Below are 18502 nucleotides of genomic sequence, written 5' to 3'. Positions count from 1 at the left end.
AGATATAGGAAAAACACATAAGACAACAACTATGTACATACAGGAAGTGATCCTTCATAGTGTCATAATCAGTTAGCAGAATTGAACTCAGGTCTAAGAGGCATTACATAGTTGACCCATTTTTCCCAGTGAGAAGCAAACTGTTCCAGTTTATGATGTTATCTTATCCATGTTATAAATGTTCATTTTAATGTCCATCCACTTGTTTAAGGTCGGGCTCTCGAGTAATAGCCATTTTCTTGTGACAGTCATTTAAGGAGCCAAAAGCAATGCATTCATTAAAAATGTATCTCTTTTTACTTGGTTTTGAGGTATACAGCCATAAAATAGAGTCTTGCTTTCTTGGGGCATTTCACATTCAAATGTCTCGTAGGGCACTGTGTACCCCTCGCCAGAAATCTTCAATAACAGGACAATTCCAGAAACTATGGTAATGGTTTGCATTTTGATTCCCACAGTTTCATCCAGCAAATCGTAAGGTTGTTATAATAATGGGATTTCTAACAGGGTGTAATAAAATGCCTCATCAGGGTTTTCTAACCTAATTTTCCCCACTTATGTGAATTAGTACACTTCCACTCTAGGCCTCTAAGCTTGCCATATGTACCTTGACAGCATTTGATCCCATTCATTAAAGTGATGGTGGTTTATTGCTATTGGTAAAGTCTGAAGTAGATAAAACAGTCTGGGCAATGTATTCATTTTAACTGATTTATTTCTTGAACTCAGATTAGAATAGAGAATTAAGTTCCATCTTGTTATGTCTTCTTCAATTTTGTTTTGGACTGGTAGATAGTTAAATTCTGATAATTTTGCAAGACTTTTTGGTATGTTGATACTGAGACATTTGACTCTTCAAATTCAACACCCCAGGGACCATTATGGGGACGATTACAAATAACTAATACCAGTGATTTTTCGCTGGATGTACTGTTTGCTACATGCTAAATGGAGAAATTCACACATGTAAATAAGTAAGTGTGTATGCAGTAAATTATGCCAGCTACCCAAATGAAGAATCAGATAAAGCTAGCAAAAGTAAAAAAAAATAAAAATTATTCACGCAAAATTCTATTTTTTGTAAAACTGCAGGGAGCATATGAAAGTGACATAGATATATTCTGTTCACACGCTGTTTTGTGCAACTATTTCTTTCCATGAATGTCTACAATGGAGACAGTGAGTGTAACGTTATAGTGACACGCAGAGTCACATTAATGGGAAACTCACTAGGTTGATATACACCAGAATTATCCTTCAAAGTCTGAAAGAAGTCATTTAATGCCCTCAATGCAGGGGAAGCCTATAAGTATATATTAAAGCATTTTGGTTGTCTGAAACGCCACAGTTGAAGTCAAGACTAAGATATGAAAGACCAAGAACTCTGTTCTGCAACTGTAAAGAAGCTGCAGGAAGGAGAACGGTGCACCGTCTCACTTTGCAGTGTTTATACACAAACAGGCTGAACATGGAAGAGCTCTTAGAATAAAAAACATATCTACAGCCTCTCAAAAAAAAAAAAAAAAGTGAAAAAGATCACCAAACGTGTATTTAGATGAAAATAAGCTACTTTAACGATAAGAACACCTTGCCAGCTCTTAAGCACAGGGGTAGAAATATTATGCTTTAGAGCAGCGTGGCAGCCAGTGGCACAGAAAACTAAAAAAATTCAGCAGCAGCTCCTGAATGCAAATGTTATGCAGTCAGGAAAATATAGAGGTTGGCTTCTACAACAGGACAATGATCTAAAGCATAACTCAAACCCTGAACTACTTAAATAAACACAAGCTGAAAATGTGTAGTATAGTACAACACTTGTTCTTACAAACGTCTCGTTTTCTGAACAAAAACAAAGCAGATAAATACCACGCTCCACATAAGTTCAATATCCTCAGTGGCTGAAGGAACTGGGCTGGGTTAATCTTTTATTCAAGACTAACACCGGGATCTCTGGCCAAATGCTCAGGGAGCCAAATGTCAGTGACAATGTGGCACTGTGTCAGAGGAGGCAATAAATTTCTCTCCTCATTGGCTTGACATTAAAGCCCCCAAATACCGTGACAAATTTATTAATCTGCTGTTTGCTTTCAAATATTCCATTTCATAAAGCTACACTGCCACATTGTGAAGTTCACGAGATGACTCGAGACAAAAGCAACAATGGAGACGTTAATGAGACAGAGGGAGAGATGTAACAGACAGGAGTGCCAAAAGGCAGCAAGATTGGAGAGACGGTGACAGTAGAAAACAAGAGGAAGACCAAAGGAACTGTATCAGGGAAGAGAGACAACATCAAGGCAGGCAGACAGCTGCTGGTGGCTGCATCATGACACTGGCAAGACAAGTTGTCACTGGCAGAGTATATGAGGGTAATTCTAATGTTGTCTTGTATCTGTTTTTCTTTTGTTGTCAGTGAGAGGAGAAAGCAGAGCTGTGTACTACTACAGCCCTGAAATGAGGGAAACTCTCCCTCATTTCAGGGTTAACAGACTCAGAGTTTTCACTAAACCTGCTTTGTGAAACGGACCCCAGGACACTAGACGAGCCAGATCAGCTCATGATGTGGGATTTAGTCTGTCTTTGCATATTTACAAAGACTTGTTTGTGATGGTCTGTGTCACAACCCAGCAAATAGGTTGTGGCAAAAGAGGGGAGACGACACAGGTGATGTCTGATTTTAACATAAAGTTTTATTAATTGGTTGAATTAATTTATTTAAAGTGAGGTGTGTATGTCCGTGATATCAGTGGTGTAGGTGCAGATGTCTGGATGCCTGGGTGTGATGTGGTGCAAGGTGTTGTCAGGTGTGAGAACCAAACCAAAAGAACACAAACCACAAGTCTGGGGCATGAGGAGGAGAGAGAGAGCAGGAGCTGAGGGGTTGGCCCTTTTATACCTGGGAGCGAGCATGCCAATCAGGTAGGACCGCCCACTCAGTCTCCAGCAATCTAAGGACACAGACACAGACAGCCAATGTGCCCAACCAACCGACTAGGTGGGGCCGTCACAGTCTGGCAGTAATCCTTTAAAAAACTGTATATGTTGTGGAAAAGATGAGAGGAGTCTGCGACTGATAATGTAAAGACTAAGTGCTAACATATTTGTCTGGTCCTCATTTCAACTATGTGTAAAGACACCAAGACCAAGACTGTCACTTATTGTAAGTATGAATGTTCATTCAAAATGGTCCAAACCTGATCAAATTCAAAATTTACAATCTATACATTCAACAGAACGAAGCAATGATTCAGCCAACACTCTTTAAAATTCAGATTCAGTTTTTTTTTTTAGAAAAAACATGTTTTCAATGTAAGCTATCAAAAGGGTGTGCAACAACAAAAAAAAAAGAATGGCTTGAGTCTAAAACCAGAGTTTTCAGTGTCATGAAGGTGACTCTGTTATAACTTGGCAAGATTACCATGGTAACTGATGCTGCAGAGCTAACCTGGTCCAGAGGAGGTTTTGTCCAGAGGTTGGAGTTTGAATCGGCTGTAAAAATCCTCTCACCAGTTCTTCACCTGACCACACTCCTTATAAGCGGTTTAGACTGTCAGCTAAGGGAATATGTTATCTGCAAACCTGTTGAGGCACATGTTAGTAATCCCACTGAACAATACAGTTACAGTAGTGCAAACTGTTAGTGTTGTTTCCATGGGAACCTACATGTGTTTAGTTGGTGATATGGACAAATACATAAATGTGTTGCGCTTTGTGATTCTGTTCAGTGTATCAGGAGCCCTTGCTGCATCTGACCATACACTGTTAAGCTCAAATCCAGTAATAACCAGCGAAAGGTGAGGTCTATCAGTGGCAGAACTTAAAAGTTGAATACTAGGTCTACACAACATCACTTATACAAAAGACATTGTTTTTCGTGCACATTTTTGTACCGAGCCTTTCATTGGAGTGCTTTATGTGACACTAACAGCTCATGCAGGTGGAAACAACACATTAGAGGACTGGCCAATGAGAAACATCTGGCACAGCAGAAAACTTTTCACAATACCACAGACATAAATAAATAAAATCAGACTTTCAAAACTGAGCAACTGAACATCAAAGGTGTCAAACTCAGGTCAAATCTGGCCGGCAGTGTAATTAGGGTCCGAGGACCCCTACTTGCTGCAGCAAGCAGGGGTCCTTGCCCGCAGGGCATCATCATCAAGCTCTGCAGAAGCCTGATAACGATCCTGATCATGTGAATCAGGTGTGTTGGAAGAGGGAAACATCTAAAACATACAGGACTGTGGCCCTCGAGGACCAGCATTGCCCACCCCTGATTTAGACCATAGACCATTTACTTTACTTTCAAGTCCAGACCACCTAAAATTAGCTTTGTGTTTATTGACCTAAAATTAACTCACATTAACAGAGAGTCTGAAGGATTTGTCCTTGAATTCCATCACATGTCCTGGTAAGGTGCAACTAATTACACATTCCTAATACTGTATACAGTTCTCTGTGAATTCTGTTAAATCTCAAGTCATACTTTGAATATAATAATGAACATGACTGGATTTCCTCAAGGAGCCTTAATGTTTTCCCACATGACCCCGCTTTGTCTCTGTTGCACTTTTGTCTCAGCAGATTTGCTGTGGGTGACATGGCTATTCTTGCCAAGCTTTGATCAGAGTATTATAGCAAGAGTCAAAGGGGGAGAAGTCTTCTCCCAACAACAGGCAGTGTCAAACTGAGCGAACCCAGAGGAGCGCGAGGAGAAAGTAGGACTTCTCCCCTGGGAGAAGGTTTAGGCAGCTGAGCTAAACGGAGTGACGCTGTGTCTGACACCAGGAATCCTGTCACACATCCATGCAGAAACAAATCATTATTTGATTTATTTGGAAAAAAACCCCAAAACAACAACAACAAAAAACAGTAACTTTATAATGTTGGGAATTTGGCTTCTTGTGAGTTTTGTAGTTTTGACAATATCTAATAAAACAGTTCAGTAAACAACTTTTGTGTTATAAAACTTCACAATAAAGAAAAAAAGACAAAAAAAAAACACTGGCAACAACAGCCTTGTAAGTTGACGTCTGTGGCCTGACAAGGAAGAGACAGGCTTTTATGTTTATAAAAGAGGAGCTGATGTGTCTATCTGGCAGCCAACATGGGTGTGAGACATTTCTGGATGACTGATGTGCTTTGAAAAGCTGCAGTCAAAGTGAATATAAACATGAGCTGGAGTGATGCTCGCCTATAAGTAGCTTTTTTTCACTGTGAAAGCTAAACAGCAGCACTAACCTTAACCTTTGTCTTATTCAGTAACAAGCTACAATGCATTTGCTTGTAAACAAATATCCTGCATTAACTAAAGTATTAAACGACCCGATGTAAGGCTGTACATGTGCATTCTTTGCAAGTGGCTGTTGACAGAAGAAAGTCACATTGAAATGAAGGTTTTTCTGTATTTTCAACTACGGTTGAAATAAATGGAGCATAAAAGGAAAACGTTCTTAATTTTTTCATTGTAATGTGTAAAAATATTGTCAAATGTAAGATTTCAAGCGAGCACAAGCATAAAGATAACTTTCCCTTGTGCCTCCTTTCTTTAGATGTCTCTCTTTTTTAATTTAATTTAATTTTTTTTACAAATATTAATGTGATTCAGCTCAACCATCAAAGCACAGCAGCACAAGGATAAAAAAAAAGTAAATAAAATAAAAAACATACAAACTTGTGACAAGTTGCTAAAAAATAACTGGTTAGTTGAGAATTAAAATTGGTAAACTCCCAGCATTTCCAGATGAAGCTGAGCTAGAAGTAATGTAACTAGTAAAAACATTTCACTCAAACTACAAGTACAGGAAGCATATGAACACATGTGAGTGTCAATTTATGAGCTACATAAATGATGACATTTTGTTTTTTTAGAGATTTACAATGAAGTATGATACTATACCATAACTAGAAGATGCTGAGTTTAACTACATACTTCTCTTGGAGTTACACACTCTGAAGGAAATAATCACAGCCCATTCTTTCCATCTTGTACGAGCCCAGGAAAAGTTGACCTCTAATATTTAAAATGTATTTTCTTTTGTTTGTTTTCTAGATGTTTTGTGCTGCCAGTGACCTGCTTGGAGCTACTTTCTCACAGGGTCTTTGTGCATAACAGAAAATGAAATTTTGATGGTCTACTGTATGTACTTGATTTAATATGAGCTATGAGTGACTCAGTAGTCTTTTCTTTTCATTTTACTACATCTTTGCAAATCTTGTGTGTGAAATTTGGATGCATCTCACCGTTACAATGAGAAAATCTAATGTCAAAGACAAATAACATGCTGCATAAAGCAACAAATAGTCAAATCAAGGAGTAATGGAAATTAGTTCATTGACTGTGCCAGTGAATGCTGCAAGGCTGACCGGCAAAATGGATATATATTTCTCCAAATTACAAATGTATGACCATGAAAGAGGAAGTCAATAATGTAAGGCTTTCAATATATAATGGAGGGGATGATACAGAGTGTGCAAAATGTCAACTGCCAGTAAAATGCAGATTTATTGTGATGGCAGTGAAAGGTCTCAAAGCTGCAATGGAAAAAAAAACAAAACAAAAGTCATTAACCAGCAAATGCATCACTTTACTAGATTTTCATGATAACAGATTGAGCCGTGGGGGCAGGAATTACATGCAGATGTTCCCCACTTATGTGTGTGGGAGTTTTCTAGGTTGTATGCAAATACATAGTCTCATTATCATGATATCCTTGATGGCATCTGTGCCTTTTTATTTATTTTTTTGCCGGAGACATGTACTCGCATCAGAAGGGGGCGTGGGCCTCAGTGGCTTCATGGCAATAAGGGTGATATCTTGTCAGTCCTTATGCCAGTCCTAGAACTCAACTCGTCATTTGAATATGCACTTTTCAGGTCAAAAGGAGTTGCTTTTCTTATGAAAATGAGTAAAAAGAAGCTTACATTAAGCATATTCAGCACCATTTTGGTGAACACGATAGGCCACGATGAAACAGTGAGAAACAAGACAAGTGTAGAAAGACACACACACACCACCTCATGTCATGTATAGACTTCTCTGACTTTGATATATTGACAAGGAGTCACAAGAGTAACCCTCGATACATTTACTTCTTAGATTCAGTACAGATGTCTTGACATGCTGCATGCTAATAAACACAAGAGACACCAAATGCATTGTAGTACAACAAGCTGTGTTGTGCAAACACGTACCGGCGGCAGAAAACATCAAATATTTACAGAGCTGTAATTTCCTTAAATGGTCTGATCATGTCAGGCAGGTACTTACATATCTGTAAGACACCATCCCAATAAAATGGACAAATGTGTTTGTTTGTGGTGCTTGAAGCAAATTTCCAGAACAAGAGCAACCAGCTCCCAGAAACAGCGTTATAATTACTCTGGATAACCCACAAAACTTGCTGTGTGAATAGTTTTGGGTTGTTTGTGGCCAAAAATTAATTTTTGTTGTTAGACTGAATAAATAGTGTCTCACATTTCACATGATCACAAATTCACATAAACGCCACTTCTGCTTGCTACTCTCATATATACAATCAAATCCAATATTAGTCTTTCTAAAACAAACACTATAAGGTACTTCTGTATGGATGATAACAAGGATAGCAAGAAAGTTATAAAATGCCAGAGTAAGCACAGCAAAAATAATGCTCTGTCTTCACTCTTCCCTGCCTTTGCCCTAAGTCAGCTGGGATAGGCTCCAGCCCCCCGCGACCCTCGTGAGGATTAAGCGGTGTATAGATAATGGATGGATGTCTTCACTTTTGCCACGCAGAGATAACGCACGACAAAAAGACAGAAGGAGACTGTGGGACAGAAAAATGATAGATCTTTATGTGCTGGATTCTGCTGAGTGCACAAAAAAATAGTTTGTGACAAAACAGAGGGATCATATCTGCACACAAAAGAACATCAGCGCTAGCTACATTGTCTGACACTGTACTGTCAATAGACACTGTGACTAACATAAAATGATACAGCAGCATAGAAGATGATTGGACAACTCAGCCTGTGCAAATCCATTACACATTAAACCCAGAGAAAAGTTCCTCAGCTTCATGTAGTGAAACTATATGTTTTAGGTGTTTGGGGAAAATGGTAAATTTAAAGGTTAGTTAGTTTATGAAAATAACCACAGCTAATAAGAAGTTTTCTCAAAGCTAGCAGGAAGTGGGAAAAAAAAAAAAACGTTTTATAAGCAACAAACACCTAAAAAACACCAAAGCAAACCAATCCAAAATAACAATTTCTATCTTCAAACTTCCCCCATTAAAACTGTACATTATATAAAAGACATACCAATTATTACTCCATCAGTTCATTAAACTATGTTAAGGCAATGGAAGTGTGAAAAATACAACTAACATATGCCTGTTCTTACACAATCTGTGCTATAAAGAGGAGACTTGCAGTCCAAAGAACTGTGGGAGAATTTAACAACTTCAATCTATAGTAAACACACACACACACACACACACACACACATATATATATATATATAGAGAGAGAGAGTCTTGATGTCTGTAAGCAGGTGCTTTTTGAGGCAGTACAAGACAAATAGAGTCAGCAGGGAAAATCAATCAATCAGCTCTGACCTGTCAGCCACCTTGCAGGTAAACAGCTTCTTTCTGGTGAGCTGCAACAAACTCAGAGGAACACTGAAAGCACTTTTCTAGTATGCATGCAGGAATGACGTATTACATAACAAAGGGAGGCAACAAGAAGGAGAGGACATTGCCAACCTTTTTCCCCCAAGATCAAGATTTTTTTTTCCATCTGTTTTGAAGACATCTTAATGGAGCAACTCTGACATAAATTCATCCACTGGGGGATTTCAGCTATTTCATTCCTCGTTGAAAAATGACCTGATCCAACATCACCAAAAAGCAAGCAACTAAAGAATATCCTTGTGTGTGGGCCCATATATGTCCCATTTTTTTGTCGCTTTGCAGCTCTTATGAACATAAATGGAAATGTTGACAGAAAGCAGCTGCCTGAACACGGATCATTTTTTTCCTTTGACGTTTTGCAACTGCACAGTCACGCTCCACTGGCTCATCACATATGACAACAGTTGAGGAGAAGGGGTAAAGCAATGGAGCTGACATCGTAATAGTGTTCCATGCAGAATTTACAGGTCATGTCTGAGTAACAAGGTAATGAAGAAGGATGACTGTCTATCATGCCCTTATCAATTTGTTCAAACCTGAAGGTGCAGAATATTCCATAATATCTTTCTTTATAAAACACTTGCAAACCTGTTATGGGCGGCTGTGGCTCAGGTGGTAGAGTGGGTTCTCCTCCAATTGCAAGGTTGGCAGTTTGATCCCCCGCCCCTCCACAGGAGAAGTGTCCTTGGGCAAGACACTGAACCTGAAGTTGCTCCCAATAGCAGGCGAGTGCCTTGCATGGCAGCTCTTTCACCATTGGTGTATGAATGTGAAACATTGTAAAGGTATAATGTAAGGTATAAGTGCAGACCATTTACCAAACCTGAAGCAAGTTGTTCATAAAATGCCAAAGTGTCCACTGATTACAAATGAATGGTATTTGACTTTATATCGCTGCATTATTCACCAACAGTTTCTTTCATCACCATCTGGTGTGGTGGTGCCATGACATTTAACTAACAGCTATGTGGTAGGCAGGCGGCCATTTCATTTGAAGCCAGTCCATGCCCTGGGGACAGACTGAGAGGGATGAATGGAGACACAGAGATGAAGGTTTCATCTCCCTCATTGCTTTCATTGTGTATCTACAATTAACAGACACATGAGAATAATCAAACATTTGGACATCAGTGCATGCAAACAGACACGTTTGTTTGGGAGCAAGTGCAACTACAGATAAATCATTTAAAAATCAGCATCAAGCCAGAATTGTTTATTAAGAAGCATATTATATTTACAGTAAACGCATTCTCATCCAGGTTAGAGCCACTAATCTGCAGAGAGTTTGTGTCTTATGAGACTTATTCTTCTGGATCACTGCCTGATTGCAGATCGATTCTAATGTTATCAGAAAGCTGTATGAACTTTACTACAGTGTTTAGCTTGAAAACAAAAATGAAGGTTCAGAGCAGGTTCAAAACAGAATGACTGGACTGCAAATTAAAAGGCAAAATACGTTGTTTCTTTACTTTCACTTACCTTAAAATAACCAATAAAAAAACTCTGACTTGACGTCCCAACATTCAAAGTTAATCTAGTCAAAGTTTTTACAATGATGCATGTGGAAATGTTATATCTCAAGGAAATACACAAAAAACAACACGTTCCGGCGCCGCTATAGCTCACCTGGTTGAGCTGGCGTCCCATCTGCAGGGCTACAGTCCCAATGTGGAGGTCATGAGTTCGAATCCCGCTCATGACCCTTTCCCACATGTCCTCCCCCCATTCTTCTCCTCTACTTTCCTGTCTCTCCCTGACTACACTATCCAATAAAGGCAAAGAAAAAGGCCAAAAAAAATAACTTAAAAAAACAACACGTTGTCTGCAGCTGTATGGAACAACCTAATGTCTTTTAATGTCATTTTTGGAGTTATGTGCAACTGTACTGTTGTTGCCATCTTACAGAGACGTTGTGCCTGCCAGGCACCAAACAGACATACAAATACTGACTAACTGAGGTGAAGACAAATGAACTTTCATTTATCAACTGGCCAAAACTCAACTTCAAATGAATACTAATGTTGCTCCCTATATATTTCACTTGTAAATACGCCTCTCTTGGCAGACAAAATCACTGCACTGACTTTAAAGGATGATGTATAGTTTCATGCTTACAACTTGTCGCGTTGCTCCCAGGAAGTAAAACAAAAAATCTTTAAAAGCAGCTTCACGGTTTGGTTAATTGAGAAACAATAGCCATTTTAGATTGTGGCCACTAGTAAAGAATTGACCAATAATGGTGTCCTGTGTGAAAGGCATATACTGTGCTAACCTCCTGACACTGTGATGATATAACAAAGTCACAAGAGAATGATTTTGCCAAGACAAATGATGCTTTTTCTGCTGAAGACTCTCTGAACATCTTGCCAGCATTGTAGCTTAGCCCTTGATCGTATTGTTCACGGTAAATATCCCCAATCAGCAGACCAGTCAGCTGTTCTATTAAAATGTTCTGTTTCAGGAACTGCAGGTTAACTGACAAGCAAAGAACACCAAATTATTGTAATTTGACATACTGTCTGATTCCCATCCATAACAAATGATCTGACTTCTGAATGATAGCCCCGTAGGAGCCAGACTGCTTCTTTAAAGGTTAATCCAGACAAATTATTTGCAGCAGAGGCCTAAATGGACTTTTATAGTCTCCCTGAAGCTCTACTTCCGACAAGAAGACATTCATCACATTACTAAATGGCTTGTGTATTTCTGCAACAACAATGACCTCGACTACCAGCCACAGTGTACTAGTCAAACAAAGAACTGATTCATGGTGCTGGGTTGTAGCACACTACAAGAAACACCTGAGTAACTTCAGCCATCTCTGATGCAGCCTGAAATGGATGCATTTCCATCGATGATGAGGCTGCATCAGTGGCACATGGAAGGAAATAAAAACAATTCATCTATAGACTGAAAGAAATTACACTTGTACGTTCAAACCAATTAAAGCACAATTATACTCTCCAAATGAAAGCTCCAAAATATTTCAGATGCAGCATGTCAGAGCATTAGATGAACTTTTTTGACTGTGCTTCTCTTGCCTCAAATGTTAAGTCTTTTTTTCTACAATGATCAACAGCCCTTTTGACGTTATTGCTTTGCTTGCCTATTTGTGTCCTTGCCGCGGACAGTGATACAAAGCAGAGAGCAGTGGGTCTGAGGGCGCAAGAGGAAAGAATGAGCTCTCTCTTTCCTTCAGAGTGGCATTCGTCACCATTAGCGTCATTAACATGAGTTAGTGCTCGTTAGGCAGTGATGTGCCAGCAGGCATCTGCAGCTTGCTGTTGACACACCTCTTCACTGTAACACACACTGACTGTGGTGGAGGGAAGATGGAGCTGAACAGGACATGGAAAGACTTAATATGTGCCCTCTAAGATAACTCCAAATGTATTACTAGGAGATTATAAACAACTTCAAATAATAAACTTGCGTGGAGAAGCTGCACCAGTGCACGAGTTAAACAAAACACAACCAAGAACAAATAACAACAGAAGCAGCTCAATGAACTAACGCCATCATTAGCTTGCTTTTCAGAGACTGGAATGTTTAATTGGGCTTAAAGGAACTGCACTAAATTGGTTTAAATCATATTTATCAGACAGATTCTAGTTTGTTCATGTTAATGATGATTCTTCGACCTGCAGCAGAGTTACTTATGGAGTTCCACAGGGTTCTGTGTTAGGACCTATAGTATTTACCTTGTACATGCTCCCCTTCAGCAATATTTTTAGGAAGCACTGCATAAATTTCCACTGTTATGCAGATGACACCCAGTTATATTTATCTGTGAAGCCAAATGAAACCAATCAGTTGGTCAGACTCCAGGTATGTCTGAAGGACATAAAGCCCTGGATAGCCTGTAATTTCTGTCATTTAAATTCAGACAAAACTGAGGTTATTGTATTTGGCCCTAAACACCTCAGAAACGCACTAACGCACTCGAACCAGATAGCTACTCTAGATGCCATTGCCTTGGCCTCCAGTTCTACTTTAACGAACCTTGGAGTTATTTTTGACCAGGACATGTCATTCAATAACCACATAAAACAAGTTTGTAGGACAGCCTTCTTTCATCTACGTAATATTGCAAAAATCAGGAACATCCTGTCTCAGAGTGATACTGAGAAACTCATCCATGCATTTATAACTTCTAGACTGGATGATTGTACTTCCTTATTATCAGAATGTCCCAATAACTCTCTCGAAAACCTTCAGCTAATCCAAAATTCTGCAGCCAGGGATTTGAGAGGAACCAGCAAGAGAGCTCGTATTTCCCCTGTATTAGTGTCTCTTCATTGGCTCCCTGTAAAATCCAGGATAGAATTTAAAATCCTGCTTTTAATATATAAAACTCTCAATGATCAAGCTACATGTTACCTTAAAAACTTTATTGTACCGCATCATCCCAATAGAGCCCTTCGCTCTCAGACTGGGTTTGGTTGGTTCCTTCCTACCGTTGCCATCTGCTTGCTCAGAAGGAGTCCAAAGGCTACTTAGGATTGTTGGGTTTTCTGTTTAAATTTGTAAGGTCTATACCTTACTTTGTTAAGTGCTATGTGATGACATATGTTATAAACTGCACTATACAAACAGAATAGAATTTTCCTGCTGTGAGATTTCAAAATGCCTCCTGTGAAAACGGACTCTCCCTTAGCCACTGATGAGACACACGGGGGAGACTCAGGAAATGCAACAGTTGAGACAATAATTTGTACCATGCCATGTTGTAAATAGCTTTCATTTGTTCGACTGAAAAATTGTCAAGTCAAATTTGCAACATGCAGGTTTTCTGTTCTCATCTAGCGAGCCCATCAGGTGGGAGGTATGCAGTATTTTCAGCCATGCTAGCGGCCTGGTGCTGGAGATGGCCGTGTTGCTCACTTTACCACTTTGTTCCAGACTATAAGATTAAAACAGCTACGGGAATAATTAAGAAGAAATAATGTACAGAATTGTGGTCCCTAAAAAATTAAATTGTAATGACAGCTACTCTATATATTGCCATGAAATGTGACATGTGCATCCATGGTGCTGTGGTGATCCCTTAACCTTTTCATCTAGCACCATGATCAGAACAATATTTACTTTGAATATCAACTAAACTGTCCGACTCACCAGATATACAGTATGTTCTATGTGTAAGCCTGCCATTGTTTACACATTTCACATGACTTTCCGCTCCCTTTCTGCTATCTGCAAGTTACCATTTTCAAAATCCCCTCACAGTGTGAAGCAACAACAGCAATCGCTGGATTAGGAAACACAACACTGAAAATTACAAGTTTTGATGAAGGTTTTGATGATACAACAAAGCAAGCGGGCTTTTTTTTTTTTTAAATTTCATTTTATTTTATTATTTTTTGTGAATTATCCGCTTAATGACAGGACTTAACGCCATTCATGCCAGTGTTCCAACCAAATAACTCCCCTGTTTCCCATGTCATTGTTTTGAAGGGACACTGTTGCTCAGGATCACTCAAAGGAATTGTGATTGGTTTAAAGAAATACGAATGTGTCAAGGTGCAGAATGATGATGAGGTGCAGCCAGACCATTCTACATAACCCTGTGTCAGTGCTACATAATAGTCTGATGATGTAAGACAGTTGACTAAATCTCTACAGCTGCACCTTGTGTGAAAATGTAAAAGTTGCATGAATACATTAATGGCAGCTCTGGAGTTGATTGGAGGAATTAGAGGGCACATAACCAGCTTTTAGCAAAATCATACAAAAATCATACATACAGTGTTACTGCCAATATACTGTAGATATGCAATTAACAGTAAAAGCTAATACATTGTCCTCAAGGTTCTAGGACAGAAAATCTCTATATAAAAATGGAGCACTGTGCATTGGACCATGAAGACAAAGGCTAGAGGCCCTCTGTGTCTACACCAGCTCACCAGAGAGAGGGTAGTAGACCTTGTTTCAGATGGCTGACAGTTTCTTACTGATCCTCCCCTGAGTTGCCCAACATATTGGTGTCCTTCTTCTCTGCCTTCTGTACTCACAAACACTCCTCCTCCATTTTTCTCTCGAGGAGCATTTATCCTTCTTCAATGATCTCTTCGGGCAGAAGAGGACATTGTGTTTCTCAGACACAGACAGGTGACAAACAACCTCTTATTCCCTTAACAAGCCCTTTGGTACCATGAAAGAGCAATATTTTGTCCAGTGTCATTTAAAGCAGCGGAAAATTGCCTCTCCTTGTGTTGCAAGTCACAGAGGGAAACAGCAGGTATGATGACAAGGTGCCGCCAGCTGGCACAAATTTAGTCCCTTTCACAGCAGCTAGTATGAAGGAGGGTAATGGGTGAGATAGATGTTTATGAAAAGCTGGCATTTCAATGTCCTAACAGCTAGTTATTTGACATTTAGAGGTGCCAAACTGCCAAACTGTTTCATATTTCTAAAATGAAAAAGTGTTGCTGTTTATCTTGTGTTCCTAACATCGTGAAGGACAGTTTTTTCCCCTCTACTTCAGCACAGGGGGACTACAAAAACAGACTGTTTTCATTATTGATTTAGATGTGAATGATGTTTGTATTGATTACGAGAACATACTCATAGTCAGATTTCTCTCGTGTATCTTTCTCTGTCTCCCTTCCCACGCCGCTAAAATTTCTTTAGTTTTTTTTTTTTGCTTCTGTAACACTACGATATTACTTGGTGTTTTTAAATCTCACTTGAGCCTTTCTCATTGTGGACACAGCTAGAAGTTAATTACATTCAAAATGGAACTCAGTAATCTCAGCAGTCTCACACAGTTCCTTTGAGTAAAACACAATGACAAAAAGCCATTAGAGGCGAGTTGTTACATAATTCATGTATGAGAAAAGTTTAAATCTATGAAATTCTTTGTCAGTTTGGTAGCAATTTGTCATTTTCTTTTATTTAACCAATTCAACAGAGAAAATATGTCTGAGCAGTCAAGACTAGGCTGTAATATGATTTGTAAACCATGTTCTACAAGACGTATTGTGTCATGAGCTGAGCATAAGTCGATCTGCTTATGTGAGTAATAAAATACCAGTAATGAATGGTTTCCTTTGTACAAGTGCTCATGTGATTCAATCAGTTTCACCTTCATCATCTAATCTGTTTTCAGAGCTTTTGCTATCAGAGTGCATGAAGCATGAACTTCTAACTTCTAGTGTGCCAACAAGCAGAAAAGGAGCCACAGGTGGGTCCAGTGGTTAGCGAGTTAGCACTGTTTGAGTAACTGGAGGCTTTCTGCAGTAGAGTTTTGCATGTTCTCACCGTGATCGCAAAGACACATTCAGCATCCTATCATATAATAATTTCCCCATCTTTATAGCAGTGGAAAGAGAATGTTGAAGAAATAGATCAGTGGGGAGTCCCTGCGGCCTATAGAAAGAGCATGACCATGCTATCCTTCACTGAATCACAAAGCCTCCTTCAGTCTTCCTGTTACTATGTGTTTTTTTTGCTTGTCTCCCTCCCTTTTTGTTTTTTTCCCTATCCAAAAGGGAACAGCTTCAGATGGCTCGCTTTTCCACCAGTGATAATGATGATCGTTTTTGTGACACAAGCTGTACCATTCATTCAGTTATTCTTCAACAACAATTATTTTATGAGATATCACAGTGCCTTTTGTGACGATAAATAGAAAAACTGTGACCATTAACTGACTGCAACCTTTCCATCCATCCATTATCTATACAACGCTTAATCCTCACTGGGGTTGTGGGGGGCTGGAGTCTATCCCAGCTGACTTAGGGCGAAGGCAGGGGACACCCTGGACAGGTCGCCAGTCTATCACAGGGCCACACAGACGACTACAGCCTTTCAATTTCTAAAATTGATCTGCTGGGGTGATGGAAAATAATTCAAATGAATCCTTTCAAATTACCATGTAATGTGTGACATTTGATTCATAGGTTTATGAAAGAACTGTTTGTTCAAGTAATGTGTGAAAAAGTGTAAGGTTGCTTGAGCTAACAAGAAATCTTTCAGAAGCTGGTAACACATTAATTTAAAATGATATAAAAAACAGGGTGGCGCAGTTGGTAGCACTGTTGCCTCGCAGCAATATGGTTGCTGGTTCGTGTCCCGGTGAGGACACCTGGGATCTTTCTGTGTGGAGTTTGCATGTTCTCCTCATGCAGTGTGGGTTCTGTCCAGGTTCTCCGGCTTCCTCCCACAGGTCCAAAAACATGCTGAGGTTAATTGGTGATTCTAAATTGTCCGTAGGTGTGAATGTGAGTGTGCTTGGTCGTCTGTCTTTAAGTGTAGCCCTGTGATAGACTGGCGACCTGTACAGGGTGTCTCCTGCCTTCACCCTGAGTCCCCAAAGTGAGGATTAAGTATAGTGTATAGATAATGGATGGATGGATATGAAAAACAATTTTATTATTATAATACGATACAGCAAAAAAAAGTGACCTACCTGTATGTTGTCAAAGGATGTTTTGTTGGTGACGTCATACAACAAAAGAAGGGCTGTAAGAAACAAAGCAAAGATCAGATCTAAAATTGGTTGATGGAAAGAACTCTTAGTAAATGTTTAACCTAATCTTCGACCTTGATGTTTAACTTCCAAATTAAATTATAAAAACAGTCATTCTCATTTTTACTGTGGGCACAAGGCTGACTAATTGGACTTCTTTCTCTTGGCATGACTAAAATCGGCATTGCATACAGGCAGAACTCAGACAGACAGGCTTCACGCCTTTAAACAGTAAACTTACAGCATGTGACTCAGAAGTTTAAGCAGAATACACCAAGAACATTGAAAAAAATTCACTGATGCAGTTGTCATAAACAATGCCTTTCATACCTTCCCACATGAACAAATGTTTTTTCACTTTCAACAGCTATGCCTGGTTTGTTTCTCATTCAAACATCTCATTTTTTATCGTGTTTGTCCATTTCTTCACACTGATGTTTACTGAAATGGACTGACTCAGCACAGGAAGCACTACGTGAGTATGTCGCTATATGACACATCATCATTGTTGTTATTTATTATTATTGTATGAATAGTCACCTTTTATAAATAACCAACTATTTATAATGGATTGGTCATGTTTGCTTTCATTAAGATGTTAAGTCAAATAAAACAAAAAAAATTCGTCAAGTCTTCAAGTCAAGAATAAATATTTATATGAAAAATCATTTTATTAAGCAGAGATACCTCAGTCTATGTCCCTTCATGTATAGACAGTGTCGTATCTGCATTCAGCATGTGAATGCAGCAGAGAAAGGGAGAGGCCCAGGAGAGATGCACATCATGCAGACTGACAGCTGTGTAATAAAGCTGAGCCCTCCTAGACTTGTCCTGGAGGTGTTTCTCATTCTTTGGCTATTTGTTATCACTCAGGGGTTGAAGTCAGGACACAGACAGTCATAAACTACTGCAGCTGCTGCTATGTTTGCGCATCTATGTGAGTTTAAGCATGCCTTTCTGCCATCTGTCACACCCTTTCCAGCTGTTTTCTGTTAATAATGTTTAAAGGTAAAGGTTGACTTCAATTGTTATGTGTAGCCAAATCAGGTGTTTGCAGTTAAGAATTTTAAAATGTATTTATTTTAATCACGGGGCTGCAGGGTGGCGCAGTTGGTAGCACTGTTGCCTCGCAGCAAGAAGGTTGCCGGTTCGCGTCCCGGTGGGGGCACCGGAATCTTTCTGTGCATGCCGATTGATCTACATGTGTAACATTGGCTTTCCAAATTCTTTTTTTCCCTTACTTTTTTTTAAAATACACTTTTTATTGAAAAAACATGGATCACCGGGATCTTTCTGTGTGGAGTTTGCATGTTCTCCCTGTGCAGCGTGGGTTCTCTCCGGGTTCTCCGGCTTC

General features: G+C 39.3%; 1 protein-coding gene across 1 annotated transcript in view; it reads right to left on the bottom strand.

Moving 5' to 3' along the window:
- LOC103373531 (ras-related protein Rab-26) overlaps positions 1–18502 on the bottom strand; it is a 55400-nt gene that overhangs the window by 6671 nt on the left and 30227 nt on the right. Inside the window, exon 5 of the mRNA XM_008303437.1 lies at positions 17089–17141. Within this exon, the coding sequence (XP_008301659.1) occupies positions 17089–17141 (53 nt within the window). The remainder of the gene's footprint in view (positions 1–17088; positions 17142–18502) is intronic.

This window comes from Stegastes partitus, unplaced genomic scaffold (assembly GCF_000690725.1).
Source record: "Stegastes partitus isolate 25-593 unplaced genomic scaffold, Stegastes_partitus-1.0.2 Scaffold38, whole genome shotgun sequence".
Classification (NCBI taxonomy): Eukaryota; Metazoa; Chordata; class Actinopteri; family Pomacentridae; genus Stegastes; species Stegastes partitus.
The sequence above is the reverse complement of the archived record's forward strand: the minus strand, read 5'-3'. Positions and strand labels throughout refer to the sequence as shown.